Consider the following 26,446-nt stretch of genomic DNA (forward strand, 5'->3'; position numbering starts at 1 on the left):
AATTTTATTTTACAAGTGCCAGATTGATTGCTTATTTGGCTTTGACATGCTCGGACACACGGTGACCAGAGAAGATCTCGCCAGTCCAGCCCTGCATTGTAGTACCCTCGTCAATGACTTCACCACCCATGATGAGCGTGTGCTCAAGCAGGCATGTGTCGTTCTCCATCTTGGCACCACTGAGCAGTCTACTACCGGCTCTCAGTACCGAGCGATCACCAACTGAGAGTCTGTTGAGGTTGAACTTGCCGCGAGAGTTGATGTGGCCAACTAGACTAGCGTCATCGATAACAACACGCTCACCAATGGTAAGAAGATCAGGCTCAGTGAAGTACAGCGTCGGAGTACCGCCAGCAAACAGGGCGCAGTCTTTGCCGATGTTGGCGCCTAGAGCACGGAAGAAGAGCGCGAGCCAGTAGGTGCCGGAGAGCATACCCAGGATACCGTGACCACGAATGCACTGGCGACGAAGGCGCTCAATGCCGAGGTATACCTGCCAGCGTTGGCAGTAGGAACTCTTGTCCCAGTCGTAGCTGCCGGGCTGGCGGCGGCCCATGAGGATCCACTTGGTAGCAATCACCAAGCCGACAACCAGAATAATCTGAAAAATGAGGAAGGCCACGTTGAAGCCAGCCATCAAGCCAAGCAGGAAGGGAATATGGAAATGACCGTCGCGGTCACGCCAGGTGCCAGCTTCGACGTTGACATAAATAGTGTTCACGATCTGAATTGTGGCAACGGTAGGTGAATCCCAAAGAGCCTTGGTGAAAACGGCAAAGAACATGCTGTAAAGAGTGCAGGAGAACTGGCCCAGGACATAGTATGGTGCCTCTCCGCAGTAGAAAGCACGGCCAAAGGGAGATGATGAGGTGACATCAACCTTCTTGGCGGATTTCTTGCGGAAGCGAGACAGGCGACTGTCATTTTGACCGACGGCCTTTTCAGCATCGTTCAAATCTCTGGGAAACTCAGTCGCAGTAGACTCAGAGCTGGTATTTCTTGTCTGATCAGTATCGGAAGCCATCTTCTTGGAGTCAGACATGGAAAGCGCAATGCAGTCACCCTTCTTAGACCCAGCGTAGGTCACATCGTCGGCATAGTACCCGTTACGGCGAGTCATGGCACCAGAGCCCAAAATGGTACCGCAGCCAACTTCAACGCCAGGTAGGAGAACAACACGATCAGCAATCATAGCGCCATTGCCAATCTTAATGTAGTCGGAGCTAATGGCATCCGATGTGATGAAGTGGCTGCGAGAGCCAAAGACAACATCATCTCCAATGTCGATGAGATGGTAGTCCGCGATATTGGGTCCAGTTCCAGGCCAGTAGACACGACGGCCAACCTTGGCACCCATCATGCGCATGCAGCGTGAAGTCATCTCGTAGTGGGCGCCAAACAAGTGAGTCACAGCCAACATCTTCTTGATAGGCAGGATTTGGCGAATGAGATCCATGCGCCAGCGGTCAAGATTAGACCGGTTGGCAGTAGCGCTGGGCCTTAGCGGACCAAAAATGACATCAAGAATCACGCGGATCATAGAGGCATACAACAAGGTGAACATCGGCGAGACGACGACCTGAAGAGCCAAGGCTAGGAAGTGGTAGCCAACACGATGGGGAGCGGCAAACCAGTGAATGATGGCGTACATTCGGCCCCAGCCAGGCTTCATAACGGCCGGCGTCATAACCAGACCGACCAAACCGGCAAGCCAAGGCGCAAGATAGACTGCCCAGCCAATCAGGACCAAGGGCTTGGTCACAAAGAGAGTCAGAGCCCAGTGAGGAGAAGGGGTACCACTGGCAAGTAAGTGCTTGTTACCCTCATCGGCATCTTGAAGTTCCCAAGACGAAGAGTTGGGGCCGATGCACGTGTTGTCGGGAATGACAGATCCCGGGGCAATGAACGATGCAGTTCCAACGGTGCAGTTTTTACCGATCTTGATATTGCCGAGATACATGGAAGTATTGCGCTCAGCAGCAAAAGGCCGAATGCGCGAGCTTTCAATGACTACATTGTCGCCAATCTCAATCAAGTCAAACTCCTGTAGCTTAGTGTCTCTGAGAACCACATTCTTTCCAATCTTGGCGCCCATGATGCGGTAGTAGAGAGTAAGGGTAGAATGGTTACTTTCAAAGAAGCCCATCCCACACAAATTCAAAGTCTTTTGCACAATCCACCACCGCGTGTGGTAGCCACCCCACATGGGATAGAGGCCCTCGCGGTAACGGCCAATAACCACCCACTTGACGAAGATGCCGACGAAAGGAAGCAGTAGCTGCATAGACATCTTTGCCATTGCAATGCAAATGGTTAGGTTGAACAGACGGCCCGGAAGATTTGCGTTCGTAGGCCATCTCTCGCTGTCAGCCAGGAGGGACATAAACAGGCACCACTGGAGGGCGCGGCGGATGGGGTACATCAAGCCCAGAGGAACAAGCTGTAGAATAAGAAGAAAGGGGTTGGTTGAAGAATGCATACGTCCAACGTCGGGAAGAGGCGCTTTGGAGGTGGAGTTGGTGCCCTGGTTATTCTTCAGCGCTTTATCAATGAACGCAGCCAAGTCAGCTGCAGATGCGCCCTCGTAAAGCTTAGTGGACGGGATTTGCACATGGAATTGGGCACGGAGCTTGGAGGCCAGTTGACCAACTAGCAGCGAGTCGACACCCTGCTGGTAGAAGGGCTCTTCAGCCTTGATTTGAGCAGGGTCGCAGTCCATAAGTTCCGCCATGACAGCAACGACCTGACCGCGAGTGGTAGCACCCAGCTCAGCTGCCTTTTGCTCTTGAAGCGTTTTGAGCATCTTGGTCAGGCTCGTCTCATCGACCATTCCAGAGTCACGCGAGCGAGGAAGAGGAGAATCCAAAGCATGTGTGGCATGAGGAACCATGTAGTTCGGGACTCTGTCTAGAAGACTCAAGCTCATTGATGATGAAAGACGGCTGAGCGAAGGCTGTCTGGGATCCTCCAGGTATGTAGAGGACGGAGTAAGGGTCCCAGGTGCGGGAGAGCCAAGACTAGGCGGGAAACAAGGAGACATGGGAGTTGAAGGGGCCAGAACAGTTTCAACAGCACCCTTATCAGTGTTGAAGCGCGCAAACACTTCAATCTCGACACCCTCGGGCACAAGTTCTTTGATGGCCCGCTCAACCACAGACAGATCAGGTTGGCACTGACGACCAACGATCTTGACGGAGAGGGGCGTGTTGTCAGGTGGGCAGTCAGCCTCCCAGTGGCGGCTCATATACGGGGTAGAGTCAGAGACTGTGGGGAGGTCCAGGCGCTGGGCAACTCTGATGCGCATGATTTTGTTGTTGCTCTTGGGGAGGGCGTCCATGTAGACAATCATAAAAGGCCACTTGGCGCTGTGCAGAGAGCTAGAAACTGCGCTCTGAAGAATCTTGAGGTCAACGCGCTGCTTGTTAGGAGGCGTGACAAGAACAACACCGACGACTTCTTGTAAAACATCGTGGTTGACGGAAAAGGCTAGGCAGCCCTTTACACGGCCGAAAATGGGAGACTCGGGGTTCTGGGATGCAGAAGCAATGGCATCCTCGATTTCAAAGGGCGAGATGATTTCACCGCCGCGGTTGATAACCTCCTTGCTGCGGCCAGTGACATACAGGTAGCCGTCGGCGTCCATATGACCCATGTCACCAGTGTCGAACCACCCCTCGGCGTTGAACACGGAGGTATCCATGGTGCCGTCATCCTTGAGATAGCCGCCAAAAACAGGGCTGCCGCGCACATTGATGTACCCAGTCTCCATAGGGGCCAGGTGCTTGCCACTGGCATCCAGGATGGCCATGTCGGGGCCGGTGCTAATGCCCGAAGTTCCCTCACGCTCCAACTGGTAGGTCAGTGGCGGGGTGGAGATGGGCATGCACTCAGTCATGCCATAGCTAGGCAGAATCGTGCAGTTGAACTTGGTCTTCAGCTCGCCAGCGAGGGTCGGCAACAGGCCTCCGGCTGCATTGCAGATTAGGCGGAATCGGCTCTTGGCCAGAATCTCCTCGCTGGGCATGGCCTTGACAATCAAGTCGTGCATGGTAGGCGAGGCATAGTACCAGGTGGGTTGGATGCGGTCAACAACAGTCCAAAACAAGTCGGCATCGAAAGCCGGGCAGCAGACGGTGGAACCGCCAGCCAGGATAGGCGCAAAAACGTTGCGAAGGAGGCCGCCACTGTGGAAGTTGTTTGTTAGTCTGGTGTTACACAAGGGATAAGGGTGAAAGGGCGCGGCATCTGCCCGGAGTCCAAAAACTTACACATGGAACAGGGGCATCATGTTCAGGCAAATATCCTGCTCTGTCAACCCCCAGCTGTCGATGACCAAAGTGGCGCCATGGAGCAGCATGTGCATTGTCAGGGGCACTCGCTTCTTGGTGCCGGAGGTACCGCTGGTAAACAACAGCAGAGCCAGATCTTGTCCCCGCGTGGGCGCTCTCAGTCCACCGTCCTGCGCAACCTCGGCTCCCTCAGCAGTGGTTACTGTGAAAGAGCCGCCGTTGACAGCGTAGTCGACGTCAATGTAGAAGACGGAGACACCAGCGTCGGCTGTCCACAAATCCATGTCAAGCTTTTCTGCCACATCGGGGGTGGTCAAAATGTACTTGGCCTGTGCTTGCTTGATATCGGCTCTGAATTGTTCCACTCCGACAGCAATGTTTATGGGGGCACAGGCATAGTTTCCTGCGACTGCCAGTGCAGATGCAGCAAGCAGGGGCCCATTTGATAGGCATACAGCAACGGTATGGTGCAGCCCATTTTCATTGGGAAGGCCCAGCGTGAAGCCTTCAACGAGTCTCCGAAGGGCCGCGTGGGTGATGTTTTGAGTGGCATCAGGCGTACGCAAGGCGGGGCTGTCCTCATCCAATATCAATTCCGCCAAGCTCGTGTAGTTGCTGTGCAAGCCGGAGATGAGACTGTCGTACTGCAGGCTGGTGATGCGATCTAAACGGACATTCAGTCGGCTCTTCTCAGCGTCTGGGAGCTGAGAGTACAACTTTCCATATGCACGGAGCAGAGACAGAGTGTTGGGGAGTGCAACAGGATCTGTTGCCGCAATAAAGTGTTCAAAGTTGGCGTACACCTGTTCAGCCGGGCGGCTGGTGTCAGCTAACAGGGCGTCCAGAACGGCTTGAGCCGTATCCGAAGGAACCTGTCGAAGTGACATTTTGAGGGGCGTACAACCTCCAGAACAACCGTGATTAATAGGAATTAGCGAAGCGACCAATAGCAAACTAAGAAGCCTAAAGCTTTAAGCTCATGTCCACTTTGGTTATCGTGAAGTGATGGTCTCAGAAAATGAGGTATTGCTGAGATTGTCAAAAAGAGGAAGAAATAAAAAAGTTAACCCGAATAAAATACAAGTGAAAAGAAAAGAAGTAAAAGTTTTTAAGGAGGTCTAAGATAGAAAACACAAGGACCTGTGATAGAAGAACGGCAGAGGAGAAGCTCGTGACAGTGTCGTGTAGTTGTTTTCTTAGACTTGTCGGCGCACTCGAAGAGGTTGACCGGGGTGCCAGAAACATCTAAGTGTGCCAATGATGATGGGAGGAGTAGGGCCTTTATACGACCAACTTCAACATCAACCCACTCATACAAGTATATAAAGATAATGTAACACGGCAGAATGCATTAGTCCCCGGACAAGAGCAGTATGCTCCATAACGAGAAGAGGCGTGGGTAGTGGCATCTTCGCCTTCCCACCCCCCTCCGCTGTCCTCTTTTCGCACTCCATCGACCAATATCTAGCAGGGGAGACAAAGCTGAACGAATGTATTTCCCTTTACAGGTCTCAACTGGTTAGCAGCTTCCCAAAACTATATTGCTTGCGTTCTTGTCTTCGAGTGTCTGCTTCCAAACACCCCCCCCCTCCCCCCTGCATGGTGGTCCCCTGCTCAGCCGCGAGAAAACAACAAGTCAACCGCGACCCGGGAAAGCCAAAAACAAAGGAAGCAGGGTATGGTATTTACAGAATAAAGAGATGAGTGTCAAATGCAGCCCGATAGGGCAACAGAGCCCAGAGCCACAAGGACATACAGGAACAGAACGTTCGAGCCAGAGGCAAAGCTCGACACCCCAGCTTCATACAGCGACCCCGCAGTGGCCAATATCAAGAAATCATCTTTCTTTTTTAGTCCAGTAGCATGGCAATCTGCACGCGGACTCCATGGGCATGACTGAAAACACACAAGATAGTCAACGGACGAAGATTCTCACGGGCCATAGAAGCGGTAGCGATCGACATCACATGCATAGCAATGCAGGTGCGGCAGTGGACGTGGGAGGATGCCGAGTCTCCCTTATCCTCCACTGTGAAGGTCTTGAACGCACGCTCGCGCTCATTCTCTCATGCCACTATCAGCCAGCTGCATCAGCGGGTGCGCGCCGTTACGTGAATGGGCCCTTTGGTGGTCCTTTTTCTTCGAGCGGAACGCCGCACTTGGCTACCAACAACCCGTGAACCTGAGTGCAGTGCACCAGCCAGCAGGTGTCTGCGTAGAAGCGAAGCGTCTGAGTGGCCCTAGCTCTCCGGGGAGGGTAGCATTCCGGGACTTTCAGCAACAGGTTTATTTTGGAGTTTTTCTTTGTAACTATATTGATTTGGTGAATGTGTATGACCAGATGCATCTTATTTTAGGACAGTCTTGTTGGCTGCGGGCTCACAGATCCTCGAGTTAAGCTTTGCTATATTTGGAGGGGTCAGGGCGCGGGTTCCCTTCTCTAAATCTATTAACCTTGTATGATGTAGTCCCCCTCCCCCCCCAGTAGCCTCTTAAGCAGCCACACTTCACTTCTTGTCTCTGCTTTAAGCAACCGAGCAAGCTTCTGTTGAAAGATAAAAGAAAGAAAAAGGAATTACGAGAGGTCTTTTAGGGAAGGATTTTGCTTGTCCTCTCACTTGGGCTCGCCTCGCCTCGTTTCACGTCTTCTTGGTTGTCTTCTCACTTCCCCCGCCATAGAGTCTGAAACGACAAAGTGGCATAAAAATAACCAACCTACAAGGACTTTGATCCCAACAATAATAAAGAGCACTGGTTGCCTGCCCAGAAAACCAAACAATAAGAACATTGCCGCGAGCATCACCAGTCTTGTCTTGTTGCGGCTTACCACACCGAGCAGCTTTCATTGGAACTCACTGAGCACTTTTCCACCCAGGTGTATATGCTCCTCTGGCCTGGTGCCGGCATGCTGGAAACGGCCCGACTTTCGACTTTTCTTTCTTGTTCCTCGGCCGGCCATGAGGCACTACACTCTAGGGTGCAGAAGCCGCACTCTACTAACATCAAGGACAACCCGATCGACATGTGAGGTTTCCTGAAGCAGAGGTGATCTTCTCTTCTCCATTCGCCAACGCCATCAGATCTTATGCATCTTTGTAGACTCTTATCCCTACCGGCAACGCTCTCAACCATGGCTCCACTGGTAACGGCACTGCAACACATTCTCTTTCGAGAACATCATGTACTTCCTTTCTTCTTGGGATGTTGTTTAGGGATGGCACCAGTACGTGTGTGGGGGTTGATGCAGACCCCCACAACTACATAACAATGTGTAGTCATGTAAGTATCCATACATACTTGTAGTAGTGTGTATGTTGGTGTGATCTGCGATTACAGTCATGTCGTCTGTATGTATGTATACACAAGCTTCAAGGGATGACAACTGCGAATGCGAAACATAAGGACCTTTGAACCAGTAACTCTGTAAGTGAGTTTGCACTTGGATATATCCAATGCTGCAGACTGTCGTGAAATGCCATGATCTGCCCCGGAAGGCCGGTCTCCCGACGGAACTTCACTATGTTCTTACGGCCAGCCATTCAAACAAGACTTGCCTACTTGCTACTCATGATGTCATGACGACCTGTTGCTAGTACTGGTGTACGTGTGCCACTGCTGTTCCCCAAGCTCCCTGTTTATGCCACCCCTTCTCCCTTTGGTGCAAATACCGAAACCAGGAGTCCCCTGGTCTCTTTGACTGGGTCGTGACGGCGGCTGACTTCTTTGTTGACCTGCTAAACTTGTTATTTGACGCCCCCCTGTGATCTGCGAGAATGCAGTCCCTTATCCCTAGAATACTGAATCAAGTTCACACAATGACAATCATCATGTACTAGCAAGCCTCTGGAAACCCATTGAATGCATGTATTTTTCTGGCTTTCTTGTGCTGTATTGACACTTCCTGACTGGCTCTGAACGAACATGGACAGAATCTATCCCACATTCTCTTCTAGAGTCAGCACAACTGAGCAATTATGCAGGCACTCTGGCAGGTAGTATTGATGACAATATGTGCCCTATTCTCGTCCACATATGACGAGGGCCTCTGGCCCAAAGCAGTAACATCTTGGGACACAAGTCCACGCTCGACTTCTTTTGCTTCTATTTGTTTCTCTTTTCCCTCCTACTTCTCGAGATCCCACCTCGGCTGTAAAGAGAAAAGAGACAAGAGAACTGTGAGAAAAATATAGAAAAAAAAAGAGAACCAAGCCATGGCAAGGCAAGGCAAGGCTAGATTTGAGAGGCATATCTCCCAACCTCCGTCATCAATCAGCCAGTCTATTAATAAACACTTCTACTTAAAAAGAAGCAATTTCCACTGCGTTTACTTACAAATAACAAGCTCGTAAGCTTGGCACATCAACATCGAGAACAAAAGCCCTCCATTGCAAATAGATTTGCACAAGTGGCGGAATCACCTCCCAACGGCACTGATAACACCGGACGAAAACGCGGCTCTCAGCGTGATCGGCGGATGACTTGTAAATTCGAGCAAACAGCAACTGCTTGCAACAAGACGTGACTCGAGATACTGTTACTGTAACGTTATTTGCTGCAGCTAATTTCAACAAGTTGATAAATCTACCAGTTTATCGCTTTTTTTCTTGTTTTCTCTCGGCATTTGCCTTCATTTCTGGTGCCACTCTTCATTGTTTCAGATTTATGTCTTTGCATTCAATACCAACCCATGTTCCTGGACTTGATCTAAAGTAGGGTTAATTCTCTATGTTCTGTATTTAACCCTTGTAATTTTGTGAACTACAAGTGATTTGAGTAACAGTGGGATATATCCATCATCTGTGAGTAGTTCAATTGTGTAGAACGATGTCTAGATGTTTATGAGCATAACAATTCTAAGTTTCACTAATCTAGGCATAGCTACATACATACATACATACATACATGCATTCACATGGAAGTTCAGACGAAACAACTGCAGCCACATCCTTTGCTGTTGTTGTGCTTATAATCCCAGTAATTTGGTGCAGAAAACTCACAGCGTGTAGCTGATGTACAGGGCTCTATCTTATCTTATCTTATCGCCATCAAAAAATTCAGCACCTTCCCCCACCAATTTGTGTCGTCAGTTTAGCCTTCCTCGCCAAAGGAGGGGAACATGCCGAAGTTAGAGCCCGTAATATTGGTGATGATAGTTTTCAGCGTTCTTTCCCACAACTTTACGTGAACAAAGACAAATCAAAGTCACAAGCTTTGACCTCAAGTTCTGACCCCAATCTTCAACCTCTGGATAGTCTTGCTATTATATCTCTTTTGTATCTCACATCGAGACATTGCTAAGCCGTTCAATATCACCACTCTGCTACCATCGTCATAATATATTCTCGACATTTAAATATACTCGTCACCTCCATAGCCGTTTATTTTTCGTCGCTAAATTTGCCCAGCAACCAAATTACTATCCTCTTCACGACTTGACCGGTGCCTTGAATTTCTGAACATGGACTCCAGTGCCAACCCGGCCGCCGTTCTGGCCACCCCGGCCTCGGCCACCGCACCCAAAACTATCCACTCCTTGATCATCGACACAGGCCCGCTGATCAAGAACGACCCGCCTATCAGCTCGTTGATGGCACGGGCTACCCAGCTGTTCATCATCCCTAGCGTGCTGGACGAAGTGCGTGACGCACACACTCGCACTCGTCTGCAAAACCTGTTGCCCTTCCTTACCCTGCGTAACCCGAAGCCAGAGAGTGTCGCCTTCATCAAGGGGTTCGCCCGCAAGACGGGTGATCTGGAAGTGCTTAGCAGACCTGATTTGCATCTGCTGGCCCTCGCATATGAGCTTGACTGCGAAAGACACGGGAACAGCGATAGATTGAGAAAGGACCCGGCCCAGACCAGTACCAATACGCAGGACAATGCTGTAAAGACGGAGACGAAGACTGAGGAAGACGATGCCTCCGCAGCGGAGAGCAACGCAGAAAAAACCGAAGCAGTCGAAGCGGAAACAACTGTCGCTGAAGACAAGGGCTCTGAGGAGGCTGACGCGACCAAGGCGCTTGGAAGCCTGTCTCTGGAGGACCCACAGACTGCCGAAACTTCAAAAGAGGAGACAACAGAATCTAATACTGCCGAGGAAGGAGAGACTGGCGAGCCCGAGGAAGGAGAAGCCAGTGACGATGAGGGTGGCTGGATCACCCCATCCAACCTCAAGAAGCGCATCGACGAAGAAAAGGGCTCACTACCCAGCGACGAGGCTATCTTTATGGAGGCTGCTCTTCTGACTACTGATTACGCCATGCAGAACGTCGCCCTGCGAATTGGCCTCAACATCATGTCTAGCTCCATGCACCGCATTACCACTGTCAAGACCTTCATTCTGCGCTGCCACGGTTGCTTTGCAACCACAAAGGACATGGCCAAGCAGTTCTGCCCCCGTTGCGGCCAATCGACGTTGATCCGTACAACATGCGCCACGGATGCCAACGGCAACTTCAAGCTGTTCCTAAAGCGTAACTTCCAGTGGAACAACCGTGGCAACGTCTACAGCATTCCCAAGCCTATCCACGGTAGTTCTAACGGCAAGATGCCGAAAAACGTGAACAATACGGGCGGCTACAAGGGATGGGGCCGCAACCTGATCCTCGCCGAGGATCAGAAGGAGTTTGTCAAAGCGAGCGATGAGCGTCGTAGACTGAGACAGCGGGATCTCATGGACGATGATTACCTCCCCGGCATTCTGACCGGCGAGCGTAAGGGCTCGTCAGACCGAATTCGCATTGGAGCGGGACGCAACATCAACTCCAAGAAACGTCGGTAGACAGGACTGGTCTTGTGAGGCTTCTCTCAGGCAAAGCCTACGTTTGTGTTTCCTAGGGTTGTTGGATGCTATGTTATGATTTAGGGCGCTACTCTTTGCATTGTTACTTGATGGATATGGGTTCCTCACGGGGACTCGAAGGTGATGGGTTGATTTGATTACAGGTTACTCGCAGTCTAAACATTGGATTTCATTTTTGTTGTTACGCTCATGTTTGTTTCTGGGATATATAAAAGTATTAGTTATAGGTTTCGTTTGTTTGTTTTGGATACGCAATAAATTCATGATGTCCCTCATTAAGTCCTTTGGTTTCTGTGATCACATGATGCAAGATTTGGTGGTAGTATTGTTCAAAACATGTATTTTATTGCCCCAAGGCTTCATCAAGCCAGAAACTAAAAGGTAAATCAAAAAAGAACTCCAACTCCGGTGATGTGGTGTGTAGAACGAAACAAACAAAAACAATAATCATCTTGCAGACCACCAAGATTCAATGTCATGATGAGAGTATCTCTCTATTGGTCCCTTTCTGTTGTTGGCGGCGGATATGAAAGAGAGAGAGATACACCCAGTCTATCCGGCGCAAGCACATGGCCAATCATATGTCTGGGGTCTTGATGGGGTTCAAGATGATAGCAGGGCGAAAATCAGGTGTTGAGAGGCGGAGAACAAGCCTGTACAGACCGCCTTCGCCGATTCGTGTGAAATGGTCACCCCTCTCCAAGTCAACACAGAGACACACTGCGCCGAGTGCGACTGAACAGACAGAGTGGCCAGCCTAGTTAGACGTTGTGTATCAAGGTGTTGTCAGAGGACCCGATCTGGGAATGCCAAAGTGTAGCGAGGCGTTTACTTGGCGATGACGCTCTCCTTGGTCTTGTCATCTATGAGGATAGGAGGCCCGGTCAGTGAATATCCTCATCAACGCTAGTAGTATCATTCCAACATCTACATCGCAAATAAATCACCCCTATTTTCCGCGAGCCAGGACAAAAAGAACTCACCCTGCTGGGTCAGAAGCAGACCAAAACGGCGCTTCAGCGTCACACGCTGGCGCGACCACTTGTCATCGGGCGAAAAGCGCGCGGGATGCGCCGACTTGCTGATGCTACCATCAACAATCTTTTTGAGAGTGTAGAGGCGCTTGCCCTCAGAATCCAGAGTGTACATAAGATGCATAGTGGCGGCTTTAGGTGTTGTTGTTGTTGATGTTGTTTGTGGGCGTGATTGATCAACGTGTTCGATGTGAGGATAGGTAGAGACCAGAAAGGTAATGCCAGGACACAATAAAAATGAAGGCAGATGCAACAAATCAAAAAGGCCGACACTTGATAGTAGGAGACAAAAAAATCGTCTTGGAAGCTTTTGTACCGGTGGAAGATTCTGGTGGAGATGCGAAACGCGAGGTCGCAAAGGAAAAAAAATGCGAGTGGCAGAATTCCATTTTTTTCTGAAGGCGGTGAACCACGGTGAGAGTGTCCGTTTTAAATTTTTTTTTCACCGACACTTACCGCTGATAAGACATTTCACCGAGATATGATAAGAAAAATACACAACATGATAAAAAAAGCACATTTATTAGAGCGCCAATGCACGCATATTCATACAGAGAACAACTTGATGGTGCCTTTTACGACTCTTCTTCTTCAGGATTGGGCTCTCAATTTGAGGCAGCGGTTCATATTCATATCTTAACATCATGATGTTTTGTTGTGAAAGAAAATGTTTATTTTGTTTTTGCTATATTCCAACCCACTGGCATCCATTCTGTTTACCCGTCACCATACGTAGTTATCGTAGAAGCACAGCGTCTCTTCTGTGGCTTTGTTTTGATACCCCGCCAGCCATACTTTCAGACTAAAGGAACCATCCACAATATCCTGTATGGCGACAGTCTAACACGCTTAGAAGACGACAGTCTTGGTGCCGTTGAGGAATACACGGCGCTCGGCATACCACCGCACAGCGGCAGCAAGCACTTGGCTTTCGACGTTGGAGCCCTCGTCAACGAGCTCCTTGGGGCTCATGGCGTGGTCAACGCGGGCAACGCGCTGCTCAATGATAGGGCCCTCATCCAGATCAGCAGTGACAAAGTGGGCAGTAGCACCGATAATCTTGACACCACGCTCGTAGGCCTGGTGGTAGGGCTTGGCACCCTTGAAGGAGGGCAGGAAGGAGTGGTGGATGTTGATAATGCGTCCGCTCATGGCCTCGCACAGAGTGGGCGACAGCACCTGCATGTATCTGGCCAAGACGATCAGCTCAATGTCGTGCTTCTTGGCCAAGTCTAGGATCTGCTGCTCCTGCTGCTGCTTGGTGTCCTTGGTGACAGGCAGGTGGTGGAATTCAATGCCGTGGTGGGCAGCCAGGTTGGAAAACTCGGGGTGGTTTGAGACAATGACGGGGATCTCAATGTGCAGCTGACCGGCCTTGGCGCGGAACAGCAGGTCGTTGAGGCAGTGGCCAATCTTGGACACCATGATCAGCGTACGCAGCTTCTGCGAGACGGGGCGCAGCTGGTAGTCCATGTTGTACTCGGCGGCAAGAGTGTCGAACTGCGGCTGCAGCTGCTCGGTCGAGGCCGTGGGGCCAAACTGCACGCGCATAAAGAAGCGCTGTGACACGGGATCAGAGAACTGCTGCAGGTGGAAGATGTTGAGCGAGTTGGCAGCAAAGATGCCGGTGACGGCGTGCACGATACCCGGCTTGTCAGGGCATGACAGGGTGAGGATGTGGTTGTTGTCGGTCATCTTGGTTGGCTGTGGGGTTGTTGAAAGCACAAGAACCGTGTTGAAAGGGGAGAACAAGAGTGACGAAAAGCTCTAAACGAAAGAAAAAAAAAAGTATATAAGGGGAGGGAACGAGAAGAAGGAAGTGCTAAGGGCCTGCTATTGGTATATAACAGAACAAAGCCTACGGGGCAGGAGTAGAATATTTAGACGGGGCTGACTCAACAACGGGTGCATTTGCTAGTTCCGCGAGCCAAAATTGATTCATCCACTGACTAGGCCCGGCTTAGGCAAGCCAAGCCGCTCTACTCTTACTAAGACTTTCCTAGGAAATCAAAGCTTCTAGAAGCAGAAAGTGAGTCCGAGGGTTATTTTCCCCAGCTTCTCTGAAATCGACGTTCATAGAGACTATGGCTAGCTATTCTTTTGTCTATAAAACTGGCTTGACAGACTCCAAATATTGAATTCTTGTGTATGACTAATTTGTTATGGTCGTCAATGAAAACTGGACAAGGGGAGCCATTCGGTTTTGGTATGTGTCACAAAGACTCGAGGAAACAGCCAAGACTCGACTGGGACTCGAATACCTTCCATATTGGGGCTTGAATGAGCCAGTCACTCATTTACATGCGTGTACATATACCTGAATTTGCAATCATAGCGCCGTGTTTGGGCGGTATTTAGGGGAAAATATCGGGAATGGAATTCAACTAAAGAGCACTAGATGTTTGTGACGTAAATTTTACAATGAATGCTGATGTAACCAAAGGTGGAAGAGATAATCAATCCTAACCAGACTAACCCCACTGAAGCCTCTGACTCACGACTGAGTTATCCAAATGACCAGACCAACTGTTGCTCTTCCAACCACCTTGATGGTCAATTCTGCACTGCGTTTTTCTTTGTTTGCGAAACATAAAAGACCTCGAAATTGCGACTGAGGAGCTTTCGCAACTCCGGCGTTATTATTTGCTCTTCCTCTGCACTTTTGTTGCTTGTGGCGTTGCTCGTAGATGATGAGGGAAGCGGGAAGTTGTTTTTCTTGTCAACTGCCTCGACCATGCGTTGGAACTTGCGGAAAAGAGACTCGGCGCGGATGAGCGTGGATTCAAGATCCATTGTACCAGAAAGCTCATTTACTAGTTTATGTTAGTAGGTATTTACAATATCAGGACATGCGTTGGGCAGTACTTACTATACTTCAACACCTCATCAAAGGCTTTGAGGTGGTCAAGGATGACGTCACGGTGCTTTTCCAGGATTGCGAGTGCAACAAAGAGATGGAAACTGCTGCTGAGGAAGTCTGTCCACAACACCTCCCACAGGTGGAGTACATCGAGCCAGTCAAACTCACGTTTGAACCAGACCAGCAGCATGCGGAAGAAGAAGAAGAAGTTGGTGCTATCGACAGATTGAAGATGTTCATACAGCTTGGGGTCCATAAAGCGCACGAGGTGGTCAAGAGTCAGCAGCTGGGACCGCATGCCCGACTGGTCTTTGAGAAAGTTGCGTTCCATACGGTCCATGAAGTGCTGGAAGCACCAGAAGGCCAGCGCATCGTCTTGTACTATGGCGTAGATGGGAGCCAGAATATCAGACATGCCCTGAACGTAGCCTAGATCCGTATTGTACTCATTGTATGTAAGCAACAGTTCTTTCAGCTGTTCCAAATGGACGTTGGTTCCAATTTCGGAAAAGGGGGAGTTAGGATCGGGGTGTGGGATATCATCGCCGGAGAATATAGCAATATTGCGATCTGTCCGGTGAACATCCTTTTCTAGGTAGTGTCAGTAATTGAACGGGCCCATTGGTTCAATGGTGAAGTATGTACTTACCGATGCGGTTTCTCTCCTCTCGCCAGGCTTCTCCCTCTTTACTTTCACCACCAAGCCCGTCAAGCCTCTCCCACCACGACTGCTTGAGTTTATAGTACTCATCCCTGAGCGAGGCCAACTGTGCTTTGCGTTCTTCTGTAGTACTATACCACGAGAACACGCCGAGGAGAAAAGGCCATGCCTCTTTCCTCACACCATCATCAGCGTCTAACCCACCATGGAAAATACGCTCCTTGACTTCGTCAATGGTCTTGGACAAGCTACCCGTGACGGGGTCAAAGAAGGCATCCCATTCTTCAAAAGAGACAGGCTGTCGGCGGTCCTGCAAAGACATTGAACCAGTGCCATTGAGGATTTCAAAGTCGCCAAGCTCAGTCTTTTCTAGCTCTTGTACGTCTTTGGCAGTCCAAACTCTCCGGCTGCGGTCTTTCTCGCTTTGTTCTGCGACGCCCATGGCCCAGCGGGCGAGATAAATGCGCGCGCTGTCATATTCCTCCTGGAGGTTTTGCACTTGTGGATTATGCACTAAGCGACGCATCTGTGGTGGTATGCGGGGATTATCGAGGACGTCCTGTGCAGCACGGCGTGTGTAGGTGGTGACTCTGCTGAATCTCTCCATGATGTTCCAACCAGTCGTCTTGACAAACTTAACAAACGGATCATCTGCAATGTTGGAATGGCTCCCAGACTTAGCAGCTTCTCGCTGGGCTTTCTTAGAGTCCATGGCTTTCCCAAAGTTCCGGATATCTTCTTTGGAAGCATCGATGAGATATATGTTGGGTTCTGGCCCTGATCGCTCCACGCGGACGTACATTTTGAGCCATCTGAGTACTTCATCGCCGCCCCAAAACACCTCTCCATTAGCGCCAAAGACCTCGAAGGTTTCCTTTGTGCGGCGTTTCTTTTGTTGAATTGTACTTTGACACTCATTGTCATGGAAGAACAAAGCAGGAAAGCTATCGCCCGAGCGCGAGTTGATGATGATGGACCCGTGCCACCAGCCTAGGCTGGGTGGTCTCACAGTAAGAGAGTAGATGCTGCTAAGGGGGACGCCAAACGCGTGGTGGCCTTGGAGGCCATTGTTCTCGGTGACTGTTGGGGGCGGAGGAACAAGAGATGGCTGCTTCCAAGGACCTTCGCCCTCGGCCATGTCAACCTTGACATACAAGCCTTCATTTTGACCAAGAGAAGTTTCAGGGAGCCAGGCCAAGACTAGATCGGACGACAAGGGCTGAGCAGGAGCTTCTTCATTGCCCAAGTCGGGCGGGGCCGATGCAGATGTCGCAGCGGACGTGGTGGAACCCTTTTGCTGCAACAGGGCAATGTAGCCAGGGATGTTGTCTCTAGCCGTTGGGGTTGGGTGCACGTAAGCCTAGACGGGGGAATGCAGGTGTGAGAAGCTGGCGATGGTGGGGTGGGTCATGATGTCATTTCTGCTTACCTTGCTCTTGGAAAAGAGCAGCTTGACGCCGGTTGCGCTCTTTGTGCGCGTGATTGTATCGTAGCCCTCTTCTTCGTCGCTCATGGCGCAGAAGCTGGCCGTCGGCGAGGTGGGTGGGTTCTGGTTGCTTGATGAGGCCATGCTTGGGGCCTGTCACGGGATTTTATATGTGGAAGTGCTTGTAGCTCTGGCAGTCGCAGAGTTGGTAGAAAGAAGAAATACCAGTATAGAGCGTCCTTATCCGCGTAACGCTGTGTTCATATTAGGCGGTAGAATTACCAGAGACAGTCTCGTTTAGGGAAAGCCGCGGTGTCCAAAGGCCTCCTCCTAGTCGAGTCTTGGTGACGCTACCACGGAGTGGAGAGCAGGGGAGGCGGAATAGGAAAGGATCAAAGGCGTTGAAAAGACGCAGCAATGAAGAGGCACAGAGGGAAAGGGAGATATAGGCACCAGTTATACTTGTATTTAGCGCGTGGTATGACTGAGCATTGCGTCCTGGCTATTATATCATCTCTCACAGCCTCCCCCACAGTAGCAATACGTACTGTTCTATGGTGCATGATGCACTGACGCATGAGAGGCCTGCGGAAGTCAAAGATCAAGTGTGTACCAGGTACCATCTAGGCTAATAGGGCTAGTAGCAAGGGTCCGGGCTAGGGTTAGCAGCATGGCCCAGGCGTCCGGATGTTCAAGCATAACAAGCAGAGCAGCCGAACGACACGAGACTACTTTTACGTGTGACGAACAATTAGAGAATCAAGGACAAAGATGTGCTGGGTTAAAAGGTATGATGCTATAATGATAGAGTGGGTGTTTGTTGACAACAAGCAAAAGGTGGGATATGGTGGGAGTGACGTGCGCGTGAGACAGCATCTGCTGACTCGCTTGTCACACATCTCCAGTATTAACCCACCACAAACAGAGCAGATGCTACAGAGGGTACCGGTCTTAGCGCATCCGCGGTCCGCTGGGGAGTCCTCCTGCGCGTGGTGCGGCTGGAAGCCCGCCACCCCGCCTGTAGTCTTGTTGTTGGTAGCCTCCGCCTCCGCCTCCGCCGCCATACTGCTGCTGCTGCTGCTGCTGCTGCTGTTGTTGTGGTGGTGGTGGCTGGAACGGACTGCCACCTCCCGCCGACTGCGGGCTCGTCGTGCGAGCGCCGCCCCAGAGTCGTTGTTTCAAGCGGTCCTGTGCAGACCCTCCACCGCTTGCCACTGGGCCAGGCCCTTCTCTGTGTGAGTTCTGATAGCTATTGCCTTTTTGTACTCCCGGCCGACTATCCTGCTGCTGCATGTTTTGCTGTGGCGCAAAGGGTGACTGGCGGGCACTGTTGCTAGACTGCTGCGCATTAAAAGATGGGCGACCGCCACCCTGGCGGAGACTTTGGGGCTGCTGTGGTTGCTGAGAGCCGTTGTTGGGCGTGTCCCACAAGGACGAGAAGCCGCCTCCGCCTGCGGCACCGTTCTGGCCATTGCTGAGGCCGCCATAGCGTGCGCCAATAGCCGGGGCGGTGTTGACCGGGATGACAGGTGGCGGCGGGGCGCGCGGGTCGGGGGGGAGCCAACTGGGAAGGGCGCGGCCCTTTTCACCGTAGTAGGACCGAAGCACACGGCACACGTGAGTGTCGTCCTCCGTATCACCGTCGGCTTCGGCTTGTAGGAAGCCGCGAATGCCGCTGCTCGTCTTGTTGATCAGGTTGTTGTACCACGATGACATGGTGGAGGCTCGTGGGACGGGCGCGCTGTGGGTGGGCAAAGGAGGTGAAAGAGGCGAGTCCTGGAGTTGAGGTGATCTCGAGGCCGGCCGAAATGTTTAGAGTATGGGGCTTGAAAGGCGAAATGGGCCGAAGCCCTATTAAGTCGGTACGGGGTTGTCGAGGGGTTGCCGCCGGGGCAAGAGAGTTGGAGAGTCCGAGGCTGGGGTAGTCAATGGTGGTCACGATCGGGAGACCCCGGAGCTGTGAGCGGAGTGGCGGGGTGGCAGCGTGTCAAGCGACAAGCAACAAAAAGAAAAGCTGAAAATGCGACGTAGAGTCAACAATGGGAGAGTTGATGTTTTGCGGCAAAAAAAGGAGATATGTAGATTGGCAGCAAATGAACAGGAGGCTGCCGTTACAAGTTGATGTGTTGTGTTTCGGGAAGCGTCTTTGTCCCCGTGCACAGGGCCTGGGTAGCTGGCCGGGGGCTATGGTTAGACTTCCAGGGCGGATTTCATAGTGGGATAGCCCCTATAGGGAGCTAAAAGACAGCGCTATGAACACAGTGCCCTGACACTCTGCCCTTCATGGGGTTGGCCTCATGGTGTACACGGTTACAGTATTTAGAGATGAAATTCCGCAATGTTTTGCCCAATCCCACCTCACATCACAACAGCCCTACAAGATGCTCAAAATGACGCTGTGAAATTTAATTATTATCCCAATTTTCCTAACCAGTTCGCCATGATAAGCCAAAGAACAGACGACATAAAGACATCAAACAACGAGGACGGATCGGCTGGGGAAATCAACATGGAGAGAGAGCAGCCCAGAAGCCCGCGTGTAGGTGATAAATGGACACACAAGAGAACAAAGCGTAAAGCAGAAACTGTAGGCGGTGGATAAGGGTGCATTGTCGAATAGCGGTAGAACACGAAGCCGCGCTTGGCACCACATTCACCAGAGCCAAAGACCCGTCACAACCACATCTGCGACCACACCGCCACCCTGTCGCGCACTAAAGACCGTCTTTACCAGGCAATCTTTTCTGTGAGCTTCGGCCGCTTCTCCGCCTCCATACGACGCTGCTTCATGCGGTCCTTGTTGAGCTTCAGAGCCTTGCCGCGCTTCCGCTTAGCGCCGGCCTTGTCGTCCCCATCTTCCTCGTCGCTCTCATCGCTCTCCTCGTCTTCATCGTCCTCCTCCTCTTCCTCGTCAGACTCGAGCCAGTCTTCAAGATCATCCAAATCGCCGTCGTCGTCGCTCTCCTCCATGTCCTCAACGTACTCAACCTGCTGGTCGAGGTCTTCCTCCTGCTCCTCCTCATCTTCGCCAGCCAGAGAAGCCTTGTCGCTTTCATCCTCGTCAATTCCCTGGTCCATATCTTCGTCGCGATGCGCTTCGCCCTCCTTCTCCATGGCCGTCAACACCTTCTTCCAGATGGCTTCGCTGACGTTCAGAGGCTGGTCGCCGTAGGCGCCCGTGCGCAAGCGCTGCAGTAGCTCACGCTCAATCGAGCGCTCTAGCTTGGCCGCGGCCTCGGCCTTCTTCTCGCGGGCAGCCTCACGGTGGCGCACCTTGGGCGCCAGCTTGGGCACCAGCTTCTCGCCCAGGCGCTCCTCCTCGGCAGCAATGCGACGACTGCGGATTTGCACCTGCTTGAGGCGCGTAAGACGCTGCTTGCATTTGTGGATCAGGAACTTGGGCCAGTATATCAAGCGCTCGTCAAGCTGCTGGAGCGCCTTTTCGTAGTTGTTGGACAGCTTGATTTTTTCCCATAGGCGGTTGGGGTAAGCGGCGCGCTCGACTGTCTTCATGTAGAGGTATAGAGTGTCCTTTTCCGGGTGTTGGCGCACAGTGGCATATCGGGAGTTGGCCAGCGGGCAAGACTGGCGGTTGCAAAGGCCCGTGACATTGTCGTTGCTACGGCAGAAAGTCTGCTTCTTTTCGGTTCTGATAGAGGTGGGAGAAAATCCGTTAGTTGGAGCTTGAACTGGCTTAAAAGCAGAAACCTGATTCTCATGCGCATAGCCAAAGACGTGGCTAGAGACTCTTGGTATTAGACTAGAACATACTTTAACTTGAAGGCGCAGAACTGCTGGTTGATAATCTGCCACACAATTTCGTCGGAAGCCATTGTGTCTGAAAGGTACCTGGAGAGGGTACTCAAGCCTCGTCAAAAGAAAACAAAAAAGAGGTATAATTGAAAAAAAAATTACAGCACAAGAAAAAGAGAGAGTCCCTCACTAAACATGGCCAGGAAGGCTTTCCTCGACGAACTTCAGCTTGCAGAAAATCTGAAATTTTTGACACCGCCTTTGCTATGAAACGGCAGAATTCTGATTTGTGGAAAGAGAGCCGGAATTTAGCCTGAAAAAAAAGCCAAGGCGGTGACAGGCCCAGATGCAGCGGCCCCACTATGAAGCTCAAGGATAATGGAGCTAGATATTTTTGTTGTAAGTCTCCATGCGCAATGTCTCCGGTGGAAACATCCTCAACTCGTCGCCGCCGTTTCATTGATTTCACATGAAGCTCTTTGCCGCTTTGCGCCGAGCTTCCCCTTCTCTATGTCCGAGGAGTTTGCGTCTGAGCCGTGACCTGCTCACTGTGTCTCGGCTCCCGGCCAGGCCTCACCAATATTCTCCCAGTATTCCACGGCGCTGGACTTCGAGCTTCTTTTCTGGCACAGATGATGTTATCTTTGCGCTATCTACAGCCCAGGGACCGGCTGGCATCGCCGTGATACGTGTGTCGGGCCCGGCTGCTCTTGACATTTATAGATCTCTCTGTCCATCTAAGCCGCTACCAAAACCCCGGTATGCCACTTTGCGAGCGCTTTATGACCCTAGGCACGACCATGGAAAAGAAGTCCTTGATTCCAGTGCACTTGTGCTCTACTTCCCCGCTCCTGAAACGGTGACGGGCGAAGACTTGGTTGAGCTACATGTACATGGTGGAACTGCGACAGTCAAGGCCATCCTAGCCGCCATCCCACGATGTAGGCCATCTTCTTCACCACATCGGCCCATGACACACAGAGTTAGATATGCCGAGCCGGGGGAATTCACCAAGCGCGCATTCATGAATGGCCGTCTAGACCTTGCTCAAGTTGAGGCGCTAAGTGATGTTCTTTCTGCCCAAACCGAACAGCAACGCCATGCTGCAGTGTGCGGATCTGGCGGCGAACTTGGACGCCAGTATGAGGCCTGGCGCCAGCGCTTACTTGGCGCCCGCGCAGAAATCGAGGCCTTAATTGATTTCTCTGAGGACCAGCACTTTGACGAATCACCAGTAGAGCTACTCAGTAACGTCACAAAGTATGTGCACCAGCTACTGGCGTCGATAGAGCAATACAAGCGCGGTAGTGCGAGAAGCGAGCTCCTCCGCAATGGCATACGCATTGCCTTTGTTGGGCCGCCTAATGTGGGGAAAAGCTCCCTGATGAATCTCATTGTCGGTCGAGAGGCTTCGATTGTATCTTCTGAGGCTGGTACGACGAGAGATATTGTCGAGGCTGACCTTGATATATCTGGGTATCTCTGCAGGTTTGCAGATACCGCAGGATTCCGGTCCGCTCAGGAAACTGGAAGCACCAATGGCATTGGTGCTGTCGAAATGGAGGGCATTCGAAGAGCCCGACTCAAGGCAGAGGGGTCGGATCTTGTTGTGGTATTAGCAGCAGTTGAACCTTGTGGACATCTTGAATCAAGAAATGGATTTACCATTCGATATGATACCGAAACCATGCGCCTAGCAGCGGCAGCAAAGTCTAGGGCAATTGTTATCAACAAAATTGACATGGTTGACTCCAACGTCTACCAAGACTTACTCGCAAGGTTTAAAACGGATGTGCTGTCGGCTTTCCCGGAACTCCATGCCGCCGATCTGATAAGCATATCTTGCGCGCAAGCTGAAGCTAGCAACACGGCCATGGAGCCGACTCTATCCAATGACCCAGGCAACATTCATGCCCTTACAAACCGTCTTGTCTCGTCGTTCAAGAACATGACATCAATGCCAGTCGATCTTCAGGCTCTCCTCGGCGTCACAGAAAGACAGCGACTGCTCCTGAATGAATGTACAGAGCACCTGCACAACTTTATCTCTGTTGCCCAAGCACAAGATGATGCCGAGGCTGAAGCTGACATTGTCATTGCGGCGGAATATCTACGGTTTGCGGCAAATTGCCTAGCCCAAATCATCGGTCGTGGCGATACACCCGATGTTGAAGATGTCCTTGGCGTTGTATTTGAGAAGTAGGTTTAAACGCGTTTACGAGTGGTTGAAATCGATACTAACAGATGATAATTTAGATTTTGTGTTGGAAAGTGATATTCTAGGACGGCCGAATAGGGTGTATATCTCTACCCAACAACAATGCCATAATTTCGCATCACGCTATATTATCTTTGCTTCATACCCTGAGCTATCTATATACCTAGTCATCAACCACAACCTCATCTCCTTTAAGCATCTCAATAAATCCATTTCTCACAGCTCATCGTGTGCCGCCTTGGCGCCTTCTACGCTGGGCTGACCCATGGCCATAATCTTGACCACCAAGCTCGTCCACCCCGTGAAATGCTGCGTTCTCTGACCCTTGCCCGAGTCAGGATCATATTGCTCCCAGGCAAAGCCCGTTTCCTTCCATGACGTGTACACCGTAGTGACGACTGCCTCGCGCAGCTTGGTATACAGGTTGGCCGCGCGCTCCTGGTGTGGGCCAGCAACGCTTGCCAGGTCATGCAAACGTGTGATGGCCATGTAGTTGATGTTAATCCAGATGGGGCTACGCCAGTAATTCTCGGCTGTACCGTAAAATTCATCACTCTGACTTAGTGAGCGTAGGCCGTAGGGCGACCATAGATGGGCAGGATCTTCAATCATATCCAGCAGGCGGTCAATCTTGGGGTCCTGGGGATCCATCAGACCAATCAGGAAAGGAAACATTGAAATGTAACCCTTGTGGCACACGAGCATGTGCTCATCAAAGTCGTCAATGGTAGCATCGCAGAAGCATCCAGCCTTCTTTGACCAGTGCAGAGAATCTAGGTTCTTTTGAATGCCACTCAGCTGACTGGCGTAAACAGAGGCGTCTTCTTCGAGGCCCAATGAGTCGGCAATGCTGTGCAAAGACTTGGCCATCAGGCCAATCCAAGCCATGAGATCAACGTGCAACTCGCCAGAGTGAGGAGGCTGGGCACGCGGGTAGTCATCAAGACCACTAGTCAGGCAGTGGGACTCGGAGCGGCCACGCCAGCGGTAGGCCTCAATATCGTTGGCAGCATCGCGGTCAAAGTTTTCCAAATCGCCCTTTTGCGTGCGTCGAAACCACTCATACTGGCGGCGTAGAAGGGGGTAAATCTCCTTCATGAACTCTAGGCCAGCCTCGGGGTAGTCAAGGTGGGCATTGCGCAGAGGGGTTTTATTGGTGATGGGCGACGAATTTTTCTTGATACCAGTATCCCGCAGACGGTTCATGAAGGTCTCGACAATTAGGAACAGAGTGGGCGGGTTGGCATAGTGAGGGTATTGGACTTGAAACTCGGCGGGGACTCTGCTGCGCGGCTCAGGGCCCAGAATCTGCTCGCGAGCAATCCATCCATCCTGATCAATAGTCTTGAACCAGCTGCGAACAATATCGAGTGTCAGGTCAATATCCCAGTCAGCCACAGGAATCAGGTGGAAGCCCTCATCCCATAAGAATCCACGGGGGAAGAAAGGTCTGGAAGGGACACTGGTGAACAGCTCATAGGGGCCTTCCAACTTCTCCTTGTGCCTCTCCCTCGCCTGGGCAGTTTCTTCCCAGAAACCCTCCTCTTTCTCCTGATACTCGGGTGCATATGAGCGATCAATGACCTGGTCACCGTGAAAGTACCCGATACCACCCATCAGATTAGAAATCATGCTCTTGCCAAACCTTTCATACTCTTCATCGTTGAAGGGGGCTTGAGGCTTGAACAACTCATCGTAGCGCTTTGAGAATGACTTTGAGTTCAGTGACACCTTTTCATCAATTGTTTCACTGGTGATGACTTCATCAGCGCCCTCCGAGTTGAGAATAAAGTCAAACTCAAACTCGCCTTGGAAAACCTTCTGCACCATGTGTACATTTCCAGCACCCGGGGCGTTGTCCAGAAGATAAGACAGGTACGGAGGCGGAAGGTCGTTTTCAACATTGAACGTCTCAGTCACGTACTTGACCGCCTCGCTGATCTGATTATACGCAACATGACGGCCCTGCCAAACAAACTCCTCGGGGACCTTGAGCGATCGCACTACAGTCTTGTCGGGCTGGCGGCTCTCGGTGATGCTGTGCTCGGAAAACGGCTTCTCGCCCTCTCCCTTCGTAATGGTGAGTTTGTAGTTACCCAGACTAGGAGACGTCCCAATGAGAGTGACTTCATCTGCGAAGCCCTGGGGAGTGCCTAGAGTGCCAACCTCAAGGGTGCCACTCTCTTCTTCCTGGGCAATGTAAAAGCTCAGCAAAGTAGTTATATCGGGACGAGCTGTCGGGTAAGGAACTCCCTTCACTCTGACCGCCCAGCTACCACCGTGTTGACCCCCAGGAACTTTGATGAAGGTAGTTGTGATGTCAATTTCGTTGGCGTCATCATGAATGATTTGTGAGCCACCATCACGAGCATCGTATTCTTCCCAGCCATAGCCAGAGATGCTATCATGCTGCTCACAAGTGTAACGATATCCTAAACTATCGATTAGCAAGGCTGGCACACAAGACGGAAGACTGGTTCACCAGCTTCTCATTAGACCACTCACCCTGGCTGAGCTGTTTATAATCATTCACGTTGACCCATTGAAGGCCTGTCCACAGACTCTTGGGCGTTCTTGGTCGAGCGCCAAAGTACAGATTGGGTTTGTAGGGACCCCAGAAAAGACTTTGGTTGTTAAGTGCATCGATTTGCTGCGATATGGATAGTTTGTTGCTCTCGTCTGAAGCTCGTGTTGCACTTGAGATCAGCAAAAGGCTTGCAGCCCAAGATCGTAGAGACGCCATGCCTCTACCTTGTTGTATCCGGCAGTTGAAGCAAGGGGAAAAACAAAGACAAGTTTAGAGTTTTGCCCGATGAGGCAGAGAGGTAACAACAGTTGACTAGCGAGTCGATAATTCAGTCTGTTTTGGGCTTTGCCAAAAATTCAAATTACCTTCGTACACCTCGACTTCAGGTGAACTGGAGCGAACACGTTGCGTTCCTATAACAAACGGTTTACATGGAGACAGCCATCTACACGTCGCTCAGACAGGGATTCAGGGGGGTTTATTATGATGTAGGGTTCTTAACCCTATTTTATAGTGCTTAAAGTGACGTAATCTTAAACAAATACGCTAGTTACTCCTCTTAACAACATCTTACAATCCACCTACTTCCCTAAAGTACACTATTCACTGTCAAATGTGACACAGTCAAACATTGAAGCAAATGTCTGTCTTCCCCTAATAGACCGCCGAAATGACGTGAAGTTAGGGATCCGACATTAGTAAGAAGCTGCAAAATCAGCGAGGCGATACAAAGGTTGGTGAGAAGTTATTACAAGATGGATTGTTGAGACATGATTGTCATGGAGTCTTGGCGGGGCCAAAGGGAATAATAATATGAAAAAGGCCACAAGAAGGGTTATCACTGGACAGCCTATTGAAGAGTTGGGATATCTAGAG

The 26,446-nt window shown here is 51.0% G+C and overlaps 9 protein-coding genes across 9 annotated transcripts; 2 read left to right on the forward strand and 7 right to left on the reverse strand.

The window, feature by feature from the left end:
* Positions 1-31: 31 nt before the first annotated feature.
* BROUX77_000362 (uncharacterized protein) lies at positions 32-5,176 on the reverse strand (the record flags this gene model as incomplete). The annotated part of the gene is made up of 2 exons (XM_073748289.1): positions 32-4,205; positions 4,269-5,176. 2 exons carry the CDS (start codon positions 5,174-5,176, stop codon positions 32-34), a joined length of 5,082 nt encoding a protein of 1,693 aa, XP_073608599.1.
* A 4,571-nt stretch (positions 5,177-9,747) lies between these two features.
* Positions 9,748-11,070, forward strand: BROUX77_000363 (uncharacterized protein; the record flags this gene model as incomplete). Its single annotated transcript, XM_073748300.1, has 1 exon — positions 9,748-11,070. One exon carries the CDS (start codon positions 9,748-9,750, stop codon positions 11,068-11,070), a length of 1,323 nt encoding a protein of 440 aa, XP_073608600.1.
* An 849-nt stretch (positions 11,071-11,919) lies between these two features.
* Positions 11,920-12,249, reverse strand: BROUX77_000364 (uncharacterized protein; the record flags this gene model as incomplete). The annotated part of the gene is made up of 2 exons (XM_073748311.1): positions 11,920-11,954; positions 12,075-12,249. The coding sequence occupies 2 exons, from the start codon at positions 12,247-12,249 to the stop codon at positions 11,920-11,922; spliced, it is 210 nt and encodes a 69-aa protein (XP_073608601.1).
* Positions 12,250-12,974: 725 nt separating this feature from the next.
* On the reverse strand, positions 12,975-13,820 carry BROUX77_000365 (uncharacterized protein; the record flags this gene model as incomplete). The annotated part of the gene is made up of 1 exon (XM_073748322.1): positions 12,975-13,820. One exon carries the CDS (start codon positions 13,818-13,820, stop codon positions 12,975-12,977), a length of 846 nt encoding a protein of 281 aa, XP_073608602.1.
* An 858-nt stretch (positions 13,821-14,678) lies between these two features.
* BROUX77_000366 (uncharacterized protein) lies at positions 14,679-17,216 on the reverse strand (the record flags this gene model as incomplete). Its single annotated transcript, XM_073748333.1, has 4 exons — positions 14,679-14,938; positions 14,995-15,576; positions 15,635-17,006; positions 17,076-17,216. 4 exons carry the CDS (start codon positions 17,214-17,216, stop codon positions 14,679-14,681), a joined length of 2,355 nt encoding a protein of 784 aa, XP_073608603.1.
* Positions 17,217-18,023: 807 nt separating this feature from the next.
* On the reverse strand, positions 18,024-18,788 carry BROUX77_000367 (uncharacterized protein; the record flags this gene model as incomplete). The annotated part of the gene is made up of 1 exon (XM_073748344.1): positions 18,024-18,788. The coding sequence occupies one exon, from the start codon at positions 18,786-18,788 to the stop codon at positions 18,024-18,026; it is 765 nt and encodes a 254-aa protein (XP_073608604.1).
* A 1,011-nt stretch (positions 18,789-19,799) lies between these two features.
* On the reverse strand, positions 19,800-20,905 carry BROUX77_000368 (uncharacterized protein; the record flags this gene model as incomplete). The annotated part of the gene is made up of 2 exons (XM_073748355.1): positions 19,800-20,721; positions 20,844-20,905. The coding sequence occupies 2 exons, from the start codon at positions 20,903-20,905 to the stop codon at positions 19,800-19,802; spliced, it is 984 nt and encodes a 327-aa protein (XP_073608605.1).
* Positions 20,906-21,294: 389 nt separating this feature from the next.
* BROUX77_000369 (uncharacterized protein) lies at positions 21,295-23,028 on the forward strand (the record flags this gene model as incomplete). The annotated part of the gene is made up of 1 exon (XM_073748366.1): positions 21,295-23,028. One exon carries the CDS (start codon positions 21,295-21,297, stop codon positions 23,026-23,028), a length of 1,734 nt encoding a protein of 577 aa, XP_073608606.1.
* A 231-nt stretch (positions 23,029-23,259) lies between these two features.
* On the reverse strand, positions 23,260-25,786 carry BROUX77_000370 (uncharacterized protein; the record flags this gene model as incomplete). Its single annotated transcript, XM_073748378.1, has 2 exons — positions 23,260-25,496; positions 25,549-25,786. The coding sequence occupies 2 exons, from the start codon at positions 25,784-25,786 to the stop codon at positions 23,260-23,262; spliced, it is 2,475 nt and encodes an 824-aa protein (XP_073608607.1).
* Positions 25,787-26,446: the final 660 nt, after the last annotated feature.

Source organism: Berkeleyomyces rouxiae, assembly GCF_048999995.1.
Source record: "Berkeleyomyces rouxiae strain 22BRR77 chromosome Unknown BrBRR77_ptg000001l, whole genome shotgun sequence".
In the NCBI taxonomy this organism is placed as follows: Eukaryota; Fungi; Ascomycota; class Sordariomycetes; order Microascales; family Ceratocystidaceae; genus Berkeleyomyces; species Berkeleyomyces rouxiae.